The sequence below is a fragment of the Saccopteryx bilineata genome, chromosome 2, assembly GCF_036850765.1.
Source record: "Saccopteryx bilineata isolate mSacBil1 chromosome 2, mSacBil1_pri_phased_curated, whole genome shotgun sequence".
Classification (NCBI taxonomy): domain Eukaryota; kingdom Metazoa; phylum Chordata; class Mammalia; order Chiroptera; family Emballonuridae; genus Saccopteryx; species Saccopteryx bilineata.
The window spans coordinates 100,544,611-100,559,195 of NC_089491.1; the positions used below are offsets into that span (position 1 = coordinate 100,544,611).

The 14,585-nt window shown below is 43.6% G+C and overlaps 1 protein-coding gene across 2 annotated transcripts in view; it reads left to right on the top strand.

Annotated features, from left to right (window-relative positions):
- SPTLC1 (serine palmitoyltransferase long chain base subunit 1) overlaps nt 1–14,585 on the top strand; it is a 64,905-nt gene that overhangs the window by 24,597 nt on the left and 25,723 nt on the right. For both annotated transcript variants that reach the window (XM_066257501.1, XM_066257500.1), the window contains exon 7: nt 13,156–13,285. In XM_066257501.1, coding sequence (XP_066113598.1) covers nt 13,156–13,285 — 130 coding nt within the window. The remainder of the gene's footprint in view (nt 1–13,155; nt 13,286–14,585) is intronic.

Here is a 14,585-nt window from a genome sequence, read left to right on the forward strand (position 1 = left end):
CACTTACCCAGCACCCTCACCCAACTCCTGGTCTCTGCTGGTCTTCTTCATGGCGTGTTGAGGACACAGAAGCCGTGAGTGGAGGCCTTCACTTCCCATGAGCACATCTACAAAGCTCACGTGCGAGTGCACTGGATCCATTGCGGTTCCTGTGGAGAGGAGGGGCAGAGAAGCGGGGCACAGGCTGGTGCAGCCTAGGCGGCCGCCTGCACAAGTCAGCATCTGCCTCTAGCCCAAGCCTCTGTCACCTTTGGAGTGGACAATTAAATGACTTAATTTTAAGAACAAATTTACTTTTGCTTCCTCTATTTTTTAACATCATGGCCAGAAGAATCTTTTAAAACTCCAAATCTGATTATGTTACACTCTTTCAAGAGCTTCACTTGTTCCTAAAATATTGATCTTGCATGTCCTAGACCAGTGGTCCTAACCTTTTTTGGGCCATGGACCGGTTTAATGTCAGAAAATACTTTCATGGACCGGCCTTTAGGGTGGGACGGATAAATGTATCACGTGACCGAGACAAGTGTCAAGAGTGAGTTTTAGACGGATGTAATAGAGGGAATCTGGTCATTTTTTAAAAATAAAACATCATTCAGACTTAAATATAAATAAAATGGAAATAATGTAAGTTATTTATTCTTTCTCTGCAGACTGGTACCGGTCCACGGCCCAGGGGTTGGGGACCACTGTCCTAGACTACCTTTCTGGCTTACTTTGTACTAAATCCCCTCAGGTTGCACTATACCCTCACCAACCTTTTATACTAGCTTTCTCTCGTCTCAGGGTCTTTGTGCATGTAAGAATATTGTTCCTTGCCTGACCTGTGGTGGCGCAGTGGATAAAGCGTCGACCTGGAAATGCTGAGGTCGCCGGTTCAAAACCCTGGGCTTGCCTGGTCAAGGCACATATGGGAGTTGATGCTTCCTGCTCCTCCCCCTTCTCTCTCTCTGTCTCTCTCTTCTCTCCCTCTCTCTCTCCTTTCTAAAATGAATAAATAAATAAAATAAATAAATAAAATTAAAAAAAAAAAAAAGAATATTGTTCCTCATCTCATGTCCTGCTTAATCCCTGCTCACCTGCATGTAGTATCATCACCTGTGCAGGAAAGTCTTTCCCGCCCTCTCAGACCAAGTCAGGATCCCCTGCTACATGTGGAGAAGATCTTAACTGCCAGAGGAGACTGGTACCTTGTGAACCCAAGACGTCATGGCACTTGCTGCCTGTCAGCCCTCAGCTCCTCTTCCCCATGTACACATGCACGTGTACACGCATACACACTCTCTGCTCTCCACTCATCTGGTCTCAGACTCACTGGAACCCTCTTTTATTTCACTGCCAGCAGTTGATAGTAGTTTCTTGCCTAGCATAGCATTTGCCATTTAATGGTGCTCAGTATATTCCAGTTCAGTGAGTGAATGAATGGACTTCAGAGCCCAGGAGCTGCCTGTTGCTTCTCACTCACTACTGGAAGTCCTGCAGGTGCAGTGCTCCTGCATGGGCTGCCATGCTGGCTCTGCCTGGGGTTCCAGGGCACATACTGCTTGTTCTTCCCCATCGTGCTGCAGCGTCCTGGGAGCTCTCCAGGACAGGGCCTGTAGTAGTGTTTCCTGTGGGATCATGAAAGCGAATGTCTTTATTCACTTTTTGCACACAGTTAAAAAATCAAATAACAACTCATTACAAACTTGAGAGCTGCTGATTTAAGCAGTGGTTCTATTTTTTAGTAAAAACATAGTTATAGATAACTATAATGTCATGTAGTATTCATACACTGTAAATGACTTTTTTGTGTGACAGAGACAGAGAGAGGGACAGACAGGAAGGGACAGAGATGAGAAGCATCAATTCTTTGTTGTGGCACCTTAGTTGTTCACTGATTGCTTTCTCATATGTGCCTTGACTGGGGGCTACAGCAGAGCGAGTGACCCCTTGCTCAAGCCAGCGACCTTGGACTCAAGCTGATTAGCCTTGCTCAAACCAGTTGAGCCCGCGCTCAATCTGGCAACCTCAGGATTTCGAACCTGGGTCCTCCGCGTCCCAGTTCAATGCTCTAGCCACTGTGCAGGTGCCTGGTCAGGCTGTAAATGCCTTCTTGATTTTTAAGTCCAGAAAAAGTGTACAGTTAACAACTGACTTTGTGTTCTTCCTTTGTCAGTTAATAACTCTACTGTCCTTTTGGTTTTAACTGCTAGGAAACCTAGACTAAATTCACTTCCAAATGTTAAAGCCCGTGTCTTTGAACTTCAACTTCTAGTGAATCATTAGACAACTTAATTATTCTCTTATACAGAATTTTAAATTTTCTGCCTGAAATTCAGTAGAACTAGAGACAAAAATAGTGTTTAGTATGTTATTTGAAGTTGTTTTTGATAAATTCATTAGGTATAGACAATAAGTCTAGCGCTTTATTTTCTTCCTTTTTTAGTAAACAGTGAAAAAGGCTTTCCAGTTGTAGGTCTCAGCACAAGGACTGTGCATTTTTTTCAGCCTGTCCTGGTCACTGTCAAGTGCATGTTCATGTGACTTCACATACCTTTTTTTACTGCAGTGTTTTATTATATATTGAGGTAATTGTGGATTTACATCCATTTCTACAAAGTAATGCAGAGATTCTCTGCGCCCTTGACCACAGTAGTCACTTCTTGCAAGACTGTTAGTTTCACAGCTGGGATGCTGATATTGATCAAGTCAAGATGCAAAAGGTTTGCCTCACCAGAGGGGGCGCATGTTGTCACTCCCGTGTCCCCCTATCCTTCCCACGTTCAGATGAAATTTTTTTTATAATATATTTGATTTAAATCAGTTTATCAAAATAGTGTCCTTTAACATGTAATCAATATAAAAAAGGTTTTAGTGAGTTATTTTACATTCTTTTTTTTTTAATCATTTTTTAATTTTTCAATTACAGTTGACATGTTATTATATTAGTTTAAGGTGTATACCCCAGTGACTAGACATTACACAACTTACTAAGTGAGATTATCCCAATAAATTCTGACACCATCCATAGTAATTGGAATACCATTGACTGTATTCCATATATTGTACTTGACATCCCCATGACTGTTCTGTAACAACTTTTTCACCATCTTTCTAACCCCCCTCCTATCTGGTGCTAACCACCAAATGTTCTCCATAGCTAGAAATTTGTTTGTTTATTTTATTCTGCTTGTTTATTTTATTTTTGAGATTCAGCTGTTGATATGTATTTATTATTATTACCATTGTATTGTTCATATTTTTATTTTTTTCTTTTTCTTAAAGAAGACTCTTTATCATTTCATATGATACTGTATTTCTTAAAGAAGTCTCTTTATCATTTCATGTGATACTGTATATCTTAAAGAAGTCTCTTTATCGATCTAGGGGTGATGAACTCCTTTAACATTTTTCTGTCTGAGAAGCTCTTTATCTGTCCTTCAATTCTAAATGATAGCCTTGCTAGATAGAGTAATCTGGATTGTAGTTCCTTGTTTTTCATCATTTTGAATATTTCTTGCCAGTCTCTTCTGGCCTGAAGTGTTTCTGTTAAGATACAAGCTGACAGTCTTATAGCAGCTCCACAAAGGGTTCTCAGGTTACAACACAGTTCCGTTCCTATGACAGTGACATAACTTGAATTCTGGTGTAAGTCAAAACACACCCTAGCCTAAGTCATTTACCTATCCTAACGCAGTTGTAAAATCATAATCTAGAACATAAAAACACAAGTAAGCGACAGAAAACAGAAAAGGACATAAATATACTGTATTGTACACTATACTATAGTATCAGAAAAAAAAATGAGTGTAAAAAAATTTCCTTACCGGCCTGGCCTGTGCTGGCGCAGTGGATAAAGCATTAATCTGGAATGCTGAGGTCACGGGTTTGAAACCCTGGGCCTGCCCGGTCAAGGCACATATGGAAGTTGATGGTTCCTGCTCCTCCCCCTTTTCTCTCTCTCTCTCCCTCTCTCTCTCTCTCCTGCCATCTCTCTAAAATGAATAAATAAATAAAAAGTTTTTTTTTTATTAAAAAAAAAATTTCCTTACCTCTATTCCTGTGGTTGGCATGGTAAACTTGAAACATTATATGTTCAGATTGGCGTAACTGGAGGACCCCCAGTAACTGCTTTTCTCTTCCTGCCCTTTTTTTTTTTTTTTTTTTTTCTGAAGCTGGAAACGGGGAGAGACAGTCAGACAGACTCCCGACCGGGATCCACCCGGCTCGCCCACCAGGGACGACGCTCTGCTCACCAGGGGGCAATGCTCTGCCCCTCCAGGGCGTCGCTCTGCCATGACCAGAGCCACTCTAGCGCCTGGGGCAGAGGCCAAGGAGCCATCCAGCGCCCGGGCCATCTTTGCTCCAATGGAGCCTTGGCTGCGGGAGGGAAAGAAAGAGACAGAGAGGAAGGGGGGGGGGGGTGGAGAAGCAAATGGGCACTTCTCCTATGTGCCCTGGCCGGGAATCGAACCCGGGTCCCCCGCACGCCAGGCCGACGCTCTACCACTGAGCCAACCGGCCAGGGCCTCTCATCCTGCTTTTAAGAGTCTCTTTTTGGCACTGGCTGGATAGCTTGGTTGGTTTGAGCACAGATGTTGCTGGTTCAATCCCCAGTCATGCACATACAGGAAGGAACAGATTGATGTTTCTGTCTCTCTCTACCTCCCACCCCTTTCTTCTCTCTCTAAAATCAATAAATAGAAAAAAAATTTTAAGTCTCTTTTTGTCTTTAAACTTCTGCATTATAATTATAATGTGTCTTGGTGTGGGCCTCTTTGGGTTCTTCTTCTGTGGGACTCTGTGCTTCCTGGACGTGTATGTCTGTTTCCTCCACCAAATTAGGGAAGTTTTCTGTCATATTTTTCAAATAGGTTTCTGATTTCTCACTCACTCTCTTCTCTTTTCAGCACCTCCATGATGCAAATGTTTGTACACCTGAAGTCCCAGAGACTCTTTATACTGTCTTCATTTTTTTAGGTTCTTTTTTCTTTTTGCTGTTCTGTTGGGATGTTTTTTGCTTCCTTATGTTCTGAATTGCTGATTTGATTGTCAGCTTCATCTACTCTACTGTTAATTCTGTAAATTATTCTTCATTTCAGTTAGTGTATTCTTCATTTTTTGACTGGCTCTTTTGTATGCTATTGAAGTTCTCACTAAATTTTATTGAGCAGTTTTATAACCAGTGTTTTGAACTTGGCATTTAGTAGATTGCTTGTCTATTTTGGTTAGTTCTGTTTCTGGAGTTTTGTTTTGTTCTTTCATTGGGGGCACGTTTCTTTGTCTCCTCATTTTGGCTGCCTTCCTGTGTTTGTTTCTATGTATTAAGTAGAGCTGCTGCGTCTTCTGAACTTGTTCAGTGGCCTTGTGTAGTATGTGTCCTGTAGGGTCTAGTAGCACAGCCTCTCGGTACCCAAGGTGGGCACTCAAGGTGTGCTCTCCGTATAGGCTGTGTACACCCTCCTCTTGTAGTTGAACCTTAATTGCTATTGGCATGTCAATGGGAAGGATTTACCCCAGACCAGTCAGCTGCAAGAACTGGCTGTGACCACTGACCACTGTGGAGGATCAGCTGTGCAAGGGCCCACTCCACAGAGCAGGAATTACTTCAGTGGGGCTCTGGTGCCCACTGAGTCCAACCATTGAGTGTGATGCATGTAGAGGTGGTCGGGTGGTGCTTTGATGTGGTCTGGAGCTGTCCTCTGGGTGTACTGAATCTGGGCCTCCTGGGAGGTGGAGGCCAAGGTCAGCTACCATCTATGCCCTCCCTGGGGCCACCTGGCATGAGCTACAAAGCAATATGCAGATGGCTCTACTTGTGCTGGGCTTAAAGGTGCCTAGGAGAGGCCAAATTGTGACCCCAGGCCAACTGCTGCTAGTGCCAGACCTGGGCCCATTTAATGAGTGTTATAGGGCATGGTGAGGCCAGATGCTTGTTTGAGAAATTTTTGGAAAGTCTGAAGCATGAGCCAAGACAGGCCATTCATATGGAAAAGCCATTAGAAACAACTTAGGTGGGCTTGCAAGTTGGGTGGAGCGGGCTTTCAGCAATCACTGGAGCATGGCAAGCAGTGTGAGCCAGGTGGATGGAGCCTCAGGTATGGTGCCCACCTGCTGGCTCTGTGGGGAAGGGGGTGGTCTCAGAACAGGAACAACAGCTTCTGCTAGCACTTGTGTCTGGCAGGACACTGCCTCTAAGTTCTCACTCTGATGCCAGACAGTTCCGTTTCTCCCCATATGTCTTGGGTTCTTTTCAAGCTGCTGCCCAGCACTGGAGCTCAGGGGAAGTGAGTCCAAGTTAGTTTGTGCATGGGCCTTTTAAGAGGAATGTCTGAGACTCCCACAGTTCTCCATCTCACTCAGTCTTAATCCCCACTGTCTTTTACAGCCAGAAGTTGTGGGGACTTCTCTTCCTGGCTCTGGCACCCTGGGCTGGGGGGCCTCCACAGCCGAGATATCCCTGGAGATGTTTATCTGCCACAGTGGGTGTGGGAGCAGCCCCTTCCGCGTCTCTGCCCCCCCCCACCACCACCACCACCAGTCTCGATGTGGCTTCTTTAATTCCCTAGTTGTAGGACTTCCATTCAGGCGATTCTGAGTGTTCTGTAGTTTAGTTGTAATCTTGATGTGGTTGTGGGAGGAGGCAAGTACTGTGATTACCTACACTCCTACCCACTTCTTAATCTTTGGCAACCACTCATCTGTTCTCCATTTCTCCTTTTCTGTCATTTCAATATTGTGCAAGTGCAGTCATATAGTAGGCTGCATTTTGGGATTGTCTTTCTTCCACATTAGTTCTCTGGAGATTCATTTAAGTCCTTGTGTGGATCCAGAGCTTGTTCTTTGGATTGCTGGATCATATTTCATGGTAGGCTGCACCACAGTTAGTTGAACTATTTATCTGCAAAGACAACTGAGTTGTTTCCAGTTTAGTGTTATTACAAATAAAGTGATTGTAAACATTCACATACAGGTTTTCCTGTGAACATAAGTTTTCTTGTCTCTGGGATAAATGCCAAGGAGTACAGTTTCTGGGTCATATGTTATGCATATTTAGTTTTTTAAGAAATTGCTGCACTAGCTTTAGCCAGTTAGATCAGTCAATTGGAGTGTTGTCCCAAAACACCAAGGTTGAGGGTTTGATCCCCCGTTAGGGCATGTACAGCGGGCAACCAGTGAGTGCATAACTAAGTGGAACAACAAATGAATGTGCTCCCTTTGCCCCCTCCCACACTCCCTCCCCTCCTTCACACTCCCTCCCCCTCCCCCGCACTCCCTCTCCCCCCCCCCCCCCGTTTCTAAAGCAATCAATAAAAAAAGAAATTACTGTTTTTTAGAGCAGCTATATCATTCTGTATTGCCATTAACAATGTATAGTGGTACCTTGAGATATAAGCAGACCAACATACGAATTATTTAAGCTACGAGCTGCGACTCGGTCCATATTTTTGTTCGAGATCCGAGCAAAATTCCTAGATACGAGTCATGATTTGGGAAGCTGCTGCTAGTGGTGCATTGATGCACGGTTCCGGTATCGGCAGCACAACACCAGCATCTCGTTCTTTCTCACGTGTTACCCGCAGAATCAACTTGAATTTCGTGCACTGTACTCATTCTTGCATCATTTTTGCATTTGTCACTAACTTTTTTTGTGTGCTGTCATGGGGCCGAAGAAAGTGAGTGTAAAGGACAGTGATGAGAAGAAGAAGAGAATGATGTCGATAGAAGTAAAGCAAGAAATAATAGAAAAACATGAGTGTGGTGTACGAGTGATTGAACTGGCAAGGCTGTACGACCGCAATACATCTACAATTTGTACCATCCTTAAACAAAAGGATGCCATCAAAAGCGCAAATCCAGCAAAAGGAACTACAATTCTGTCCCAATTAAGGACAAATGTCCATGAAGAAATGGAGAAGCTTCTGCTGGTGTGGGTAAAAGAGAAAGAGCTGGCAGGAGATACAGTGACAGAGACTGTAATATGCGAAAAGGCACGTATTATCTATGGCAACTTGAAGAAGAAAGAACATGGTATATGCTTATATTTCTTTGTATCTATATCAGTTTCTTTCTTCAGTGTCTTAGAATTTTCTCAGTACAGGTCTTTTACTTCTTTAGTTCTGTCAGTTCCAGTAGTTTTATGGTGGAATATCTTGAGTTCTCTATATACAGTATAATGTCATCTGCAAGTAATGACAGTTTTACTTATTCTTTTCCTATTTGGATGACTTATTTCTTCTTCGTGTCTTATTAATATGGATAAGACTTTCAGTACTATGTTGAATAAGAGTGGTGGGGAAGTAGCCAAGATGGCGGAGTGTTGAGTGAGAAGCCAGTTTGTGCAGAGTTTGAGTTTGTGCAGGGAGAAGGAAGGAGATGAGGAACAGAGGTGAGTAAGTCTGGTGAGCTAGAAACCTTTGATTCTAGGAAACTCGGATAAGTCAGTAGCTTTGTGAGCACTGAATGAGTGGGTTTTGGAGCCCAGTGTGTGTTTTTCCTTGCCCGCCGGGTGCAAGCTAGGATTAAAGATGATGGCCCATCAAAAAAAAAAAAAAAAAAGAGTGGTGAAAGGGGACACCCCTATCTTGTTCCTGATCTTAAAGGAAATGCTTTTAGTTTTTTTCCATTGGGTATGATGTTAGCTGTGGGTTTGTCATATATGGCTTTTATTATATTGACATATGACCACTCTATTCCAGCTTTGCTGCGTTTTTATCATAAGTGGGTGCTAGATTCTGTCAAATGCTATTTCTGCCTCTATTTATGTGATCATGGTGTTTTTTTAAATTTATGTGGTATATCATGTTAATTGATTTGTGGATATTGAACCAGTTTTGCATCCCAGGAACAAGTCTCACTTGATCATGGTGCATGATTTTTTAATTTATTGCTGCATTCAGTTATTCAATTTTTTTTTTGTTTTGTTTTGTTTTTCTGAAGCTGGAAACGGGGAGAGACAGTCAGACAGACTCCCGCACGTGCCCGACCGGGATCCACCCAGCACGCCCACCAGGGGCGATGCTCTGCCCACCAGGGGGCGATGCTCTGCCCCTCCGGGGCATCGCTCTGCCGTGACCAGAGCCACTCTAGTACCTGGGGCAGAGGCCAAGGAGCCATCCCCAGCGCCCGGGCCATCTTTGCTCCAGTGGAGCCTTGGCTGCGGGAGGGGAAGAGAGAGACAGAGAGGAAGGAGGGGGTGGGGGTGGAGAAGCAAATGGGCGCTTCTCCTATGTGCCCTGGCAGGGAATCGAACCCGGCTCCCCCACACACCAGGCCGACGCTCTACCGCTGAGCCAACCGGCCAGGGCAATATTTTATTGAGAATTTTTGCATCCGTGTTCATCAGAGATATTGGTGTATAATTCTCTTTCTTTGTGATATCTTTATCTGGTTTTGGGATTAGAATGCTTATCTCATAAAATAAGCTTGGAAGTCTTCCTTCTTCTTAAATTTTTTGGGATAGTTGAAAAGGATAGGTGTTATCTTTTGAATGTTTGGTAAAACTCACCTGTAAGCCTCCAGTCCAGTTTTGTTTGTTGGAAGTTTTTAGATTACTGCTTTGATTTCGTTATTGGTTTGTTCAAATTTTCTGTTTCTTCTTGACTCAATTTAGGGAGAGTGTATGTTTCTAGGAATTTATTTCTTCTAGATTGTCTAATTTGTTGGCATTTAGTTTTTTGCTATATTTTCCTACAATCGTTTATATTTCTTTGGGTTCAGTTGTACCTCTCCTTTTTCATTTCTGGTTTTAGTAATTTGAGTCCTCTTTCTTTTTTCTTTGATGAGTCTGGTTAAAGGTTTATCAGTCTTGTTAATCTTTACAGAGAATCAGCTCTTGGTTTCATTGGAGACTTTCTTTTATTGGCCTGTAATTGATGTACAATTATGTATCCTATTATGTATATTATACATTACTTATATTACACATATTATAATATACATATTAACATATGCATCCTATTAGTTACAGTTGCACATTATACTGATTTGATACTATAATATACACATATGAAATGATCCCCACATAAAATCTGTCACAATACAAAGTTATTACAATATTGTTGCTATAATGCCTATGCTATATATCAGATCCCTGTGACTCCTTCACATTTTTGTAACTGGAAATTTATACCTCTTAATCCTCTTCACCAGTTTTGACCAGCCCCCAAGTCACTCCCTCGCTCTGGTAACCACCAGATTGTCTCTTCTACCTATGAGTCTCTTTTTGCTTTTGTTTATTTGGGGGGTTTTGGTTTTATTTGGGGGATTTTTTTAGTTCCACATATAAGTGAAATTATATGGCATTTGTCTTTCTCTGCATGGCTTATTTCACTGAGTATAATACCCTCTAGATTTATACATGTTGTCACAAATGGCAAGATTACATTCTTTTTTTATGGCCAAGTAGTATTCCATTCTGTGTATGTAGCACAGTGTTTTTACGCATTTGTCTGATGATGGACACTTGGGCTGTTGTAAATAATGCTGCAGGGAACATAAGGATGCGTATGTCTTTTAAATTAGTGTTTTCGCCTGACCAGGCGGTGGCGCAGTGGGTAGAGCGACGGACTGGGATGCCGAAGACCCAGGTTCAAGACCCCAAGGTCACCAGCTTAAGTGCAGGCTCATCTGGTTTGAGCACAAGCTCACCAGCTTGGACCCAAGCTCGCTGGCTCCAGCAAGGAGTTACTCAGTCTGCTGAAGGCCCACGGTCAAGGCACATATGAGAAAGCAATCAATGAACAACTAAGGTGTCGCAATGCGCAACGAAAAACTAATGATTGATGCTTCTCATCACTCTGCTCCTGTCTGTCTGTCCCTGTCTATTCCTCTCTTTGACTCTCTCTCTGTCTCTGTAAAAAAAAGAAGAAGAAGAAGGAGGAGGAGGAGGAGGAGGAGGAGGAGGAGGAGGAGGAGGAGGAGGAGGAAGAAGAAGAAGAAGAAGAAGAAGAAGAAGAAGAAGAAGAAGAAGAAGAAGAAGAAGAAGAAGAAGAAAGAAGAAGAAGAAGAAGAAGAAGAAGAAGGAGGAGGAAGAAGGAAGAAGAAGAAGAAGGAGGAAGAAGAAGAAGAAGGAAGAAGGAAGAAGAAGAAGAAGGAGGAAGAAGAAGAAGAAGAAGAAGAAGAAGAAGAAGAAGAAGAAGAAGAAGAAGAAGAAGAAGAAGAAGAAGAAGGAAGAAGAAGAAGAAGGAAGAAGAAGAAGAAGGAAGAAGAAGAAGGAGGAGGAGGAGGAGGAGGAGGAGGAGGAGGAGAAGGAGAAGGAGAAGGAGAAAGAAGGAGAAGGAGAAGTTTTTAAATTAGTGTTTTCATTTTCTTTGGATAAATACACAGAAGTGGAATTGCTGGATCGAATAATGATTCTGTTTTTAATTTTTTTGAGGAAATATTTTTATCCAGACTGCCCTGAACTTACCAGAAGTGCTGACATTTCTGTCACCTCTGCATTGATTGCTGGTTGTTTTCTTTCATTGTGTTAGCTATCTTCTGGTTCTGGGTATAACAAGTGATAGTTTATTGAAATCTGGACATTTTCATATTATGCTATTTTAGTTTATGCTTTATTTCAATGTACTGTTTTAATAAGCTTTCTCTGATACTTCTAACAGGGACAGGGGGCACAGCTACCTCATTACTGCCAGGTGGAGGTCTCTACTCAGCCTGTGTTGACATTGATGTGGGGGTGTTATCTCTCCATCCTGTGCTCCCCTGTATCTCTTCTGATACAGGCCACACTGAGAGAGGGAGAGTGTCCCCAACTGTAGGGTGGGTCGAACTTGGGACTCTTCACATGGTCTCATGGTCACCACAGTTGGGGCCACAGGTTACCATTCGGTGCAGATGAAAAAGTCTCAGCTCCTTTACCTTACACTCCCCTGAGGGAGTGTTGGGGTGACTTGCTGACTTGCTACAGCCCCACAAGGGTCAGTATCTAGGTCCTCCTTGTCCTGTGCTGGTGCGGAGGGGGTGGGCCAGGGTTTTCCATGAAGTTGCTGCAGCAGAGACATGTTGTTTGCTGGCTGCAGAGCACAGGTTCTTTTGGAGATTTTTGTCTGTGTCTGTGGCGTTTCCAGGTGGCAGCTTTACTGACTCAAGTCTGAAAGTCCAGGACACTCATTTCATGTCATTTCTCAGGTTCCAGCTGGTCTGACTTTCGTCCTCATCCTTCAGTCTTATGTTTGTTTCATGTGTAATGGCCAGGGCTTGGGTTATACCTAGTAAGACAAGTAGGAGAAAAATGTCTACGTCACCTTCCTAGAAATTGAAGGCTTGCTTATACTTTTAAATAGTACAACTTAAGGCCCTGGCCGGTTGGCTCAGCGGTAGAGCGTCAGCCTGGCATGTGGAAGTCCTGGGTTCGATTTCCAGCCAGACTACACAGGAGAAGTGCCCATCTGCTTCTCCACCCCTCCCCCTTTCCTTTCTCTCTCTCTTTTCCCCTCCACGGCCAAGACTCCATTGGAGCAAAGTTGGCCCGGGCACTGAGGATGGGTCCGTGGCCTCTGCCTTAGGCACTAAAATGGCTCCGATTGCAGCAGAGCAATGCCCCTGAGAGGCCGAGCATCGCCCCCTGGTGGGCATGCTGGGTGGATCCCGATCAGGCACATGTGGGAGTCTGTCTCTCTGCCCCCTCCTTTCTCACTTTGGAAAAATCAAAATAAATAAATAAATAGTACAACTTAATTTAAAAATATTTTTTCTCCTGATTAATTCACTTTTAGCAATCTATGGAAGTTTAAATCCTCAAGATTTGAAGTTCTGCCCTGGGTTATACAGATGGATTCAGCTCTCTGGTATCACTTCTGACAGAGTGTAAGGGCAGAGGGGTGTGGCATTCAGATCAGAGGTGCTACTGAGGGTGAAATGCGCAATGTTTTGTGTTTTTCTCAGGAAGAGAAAATTGCCGAGTCAGCTGAGACACTACCCATAGTGAGATGCATGCTGACTTCTGAGAACTGAAAATACAGCAAGAGTGTGCTTGTTAGAGTCAACATGCAGTGTTGTGAGAAGGATTGCAGAGGAAGTGCAAACAATGATGTGCAAATGTTCAGACGTGCTTTATTTGTCGTGTACACGTTAACAAGTGGATGTTGGTCACTACTAAAGCAAGCGTTCCTTTTCTAAGAATGTTGACAAGGCCCTTTAAACCCAATTGTGGTTGTTCTTTCTTCCTTACAGGGACAGAGCTGCCTGCTTTGCTATTCAGAAAGGATTACAGGCGTCCCGTAGTGACATTAAGTTATTTGAGCATAATGACATGGCTGATCTGGAGCGACTGCTAAAAGAACAAGAGGTCGAAGATCAAAAGGTATAACTCTTCTGAAGAAAACGTTGAGTTCTTTTTTACTTTGTAACCAGCTAACTTACATGTGGAACATAATTTGTCATGAAAACTTGCCTGAGGATCACATTTGGACACTAAGGACGTTCCTGTGTATTAAGTGTACTTCATGGTACAGAGCCAGGTCTGACTAATCACCCCGTCACTGCCATAATTATATGTGGCAAGTTTGGAGGCCGTCATCAGGCAGCTAACGGAGGGATGAAACAGCCTGCACTAGGGTTGGGGGTGGGTACTGTCAGCTCTGCAGCAATAGCTCCAGAACTCATTACAGTGTCAGTGAGGTGCACCTATGAATTCAAACTAGGTTAACTTCTGTCAGAGTAAATCATGTATCAATTAAGTGGAAGAAACAGTAACAGCAGGTCGGAATTTATGAATTTATGAACACAGTGAGACTCCTCCCGCACCACACCTTTATGCCGTAACCCCGAGCAGCTGCTATGGGGAGCCCAGAGTGGATTCCTGTCACCTTGCAGCCATTTACGTTTTCTTCCCTGTGGGGGAAGGGTTTGTTCCCTACATTCCATTGGCGTGCAGCAGAGGAAATGTGTGTGGAGCTTCATTGTTAGAATTATCACTTATTTTCTGATGACATGGATGCAGAAGGCAGCGCTGCCTGTGGTTCTGCAGGATCTGTGCTGTGTGGACTTTACTAGGAACCTGGTTTCCACGGTTTCCACAGCCTGGGTCTCAGCACCGCTTTCAAGCAGACTTGTCCAACATAGCTCATTCTTTTACTAAGATAAAATTATGAAATGTCTGTCACGTTCCTTAATTTTATATTAAATTCTGCTCTTCCAGACACTATTTGCATTATTACTTTAGGATCCTATCATCTTTGTCTGGATGACAGCCTAAGCATATCTATTAAAGAATGTGTTACATTCTGTGATGAATTTCCATTGTGATACAAAGGCTAGACTTGCTGTTTCGTGCTGGATGTGCTACCTGCCAGGGCTTTATAGTTACACAGTTGAGCAAAATCTTAAAATTGAAACTGTTCCATTAATGACTTCCCTTTTTTTTTTTTTCTTTCCTTTTTTTGTACTTTTCTGAAGCTGGAAACGGGGAGAGACAGTCAGACTCCCACATGCGCCTGACCGGGATCCACCCGGCACGCCCACCAGGGGCGATGCTCTGCCCCTCTGGGGCGTCGCTGTGCCGTGACCAGAGCCACTCTAGCGCCTGGGGCAGAGGCCAAGGAGCCATCCCCAGCGCCCGGGCCATCTTTGCTCCAATGGAGCCTTGGCTGCGGGAGGGGAAG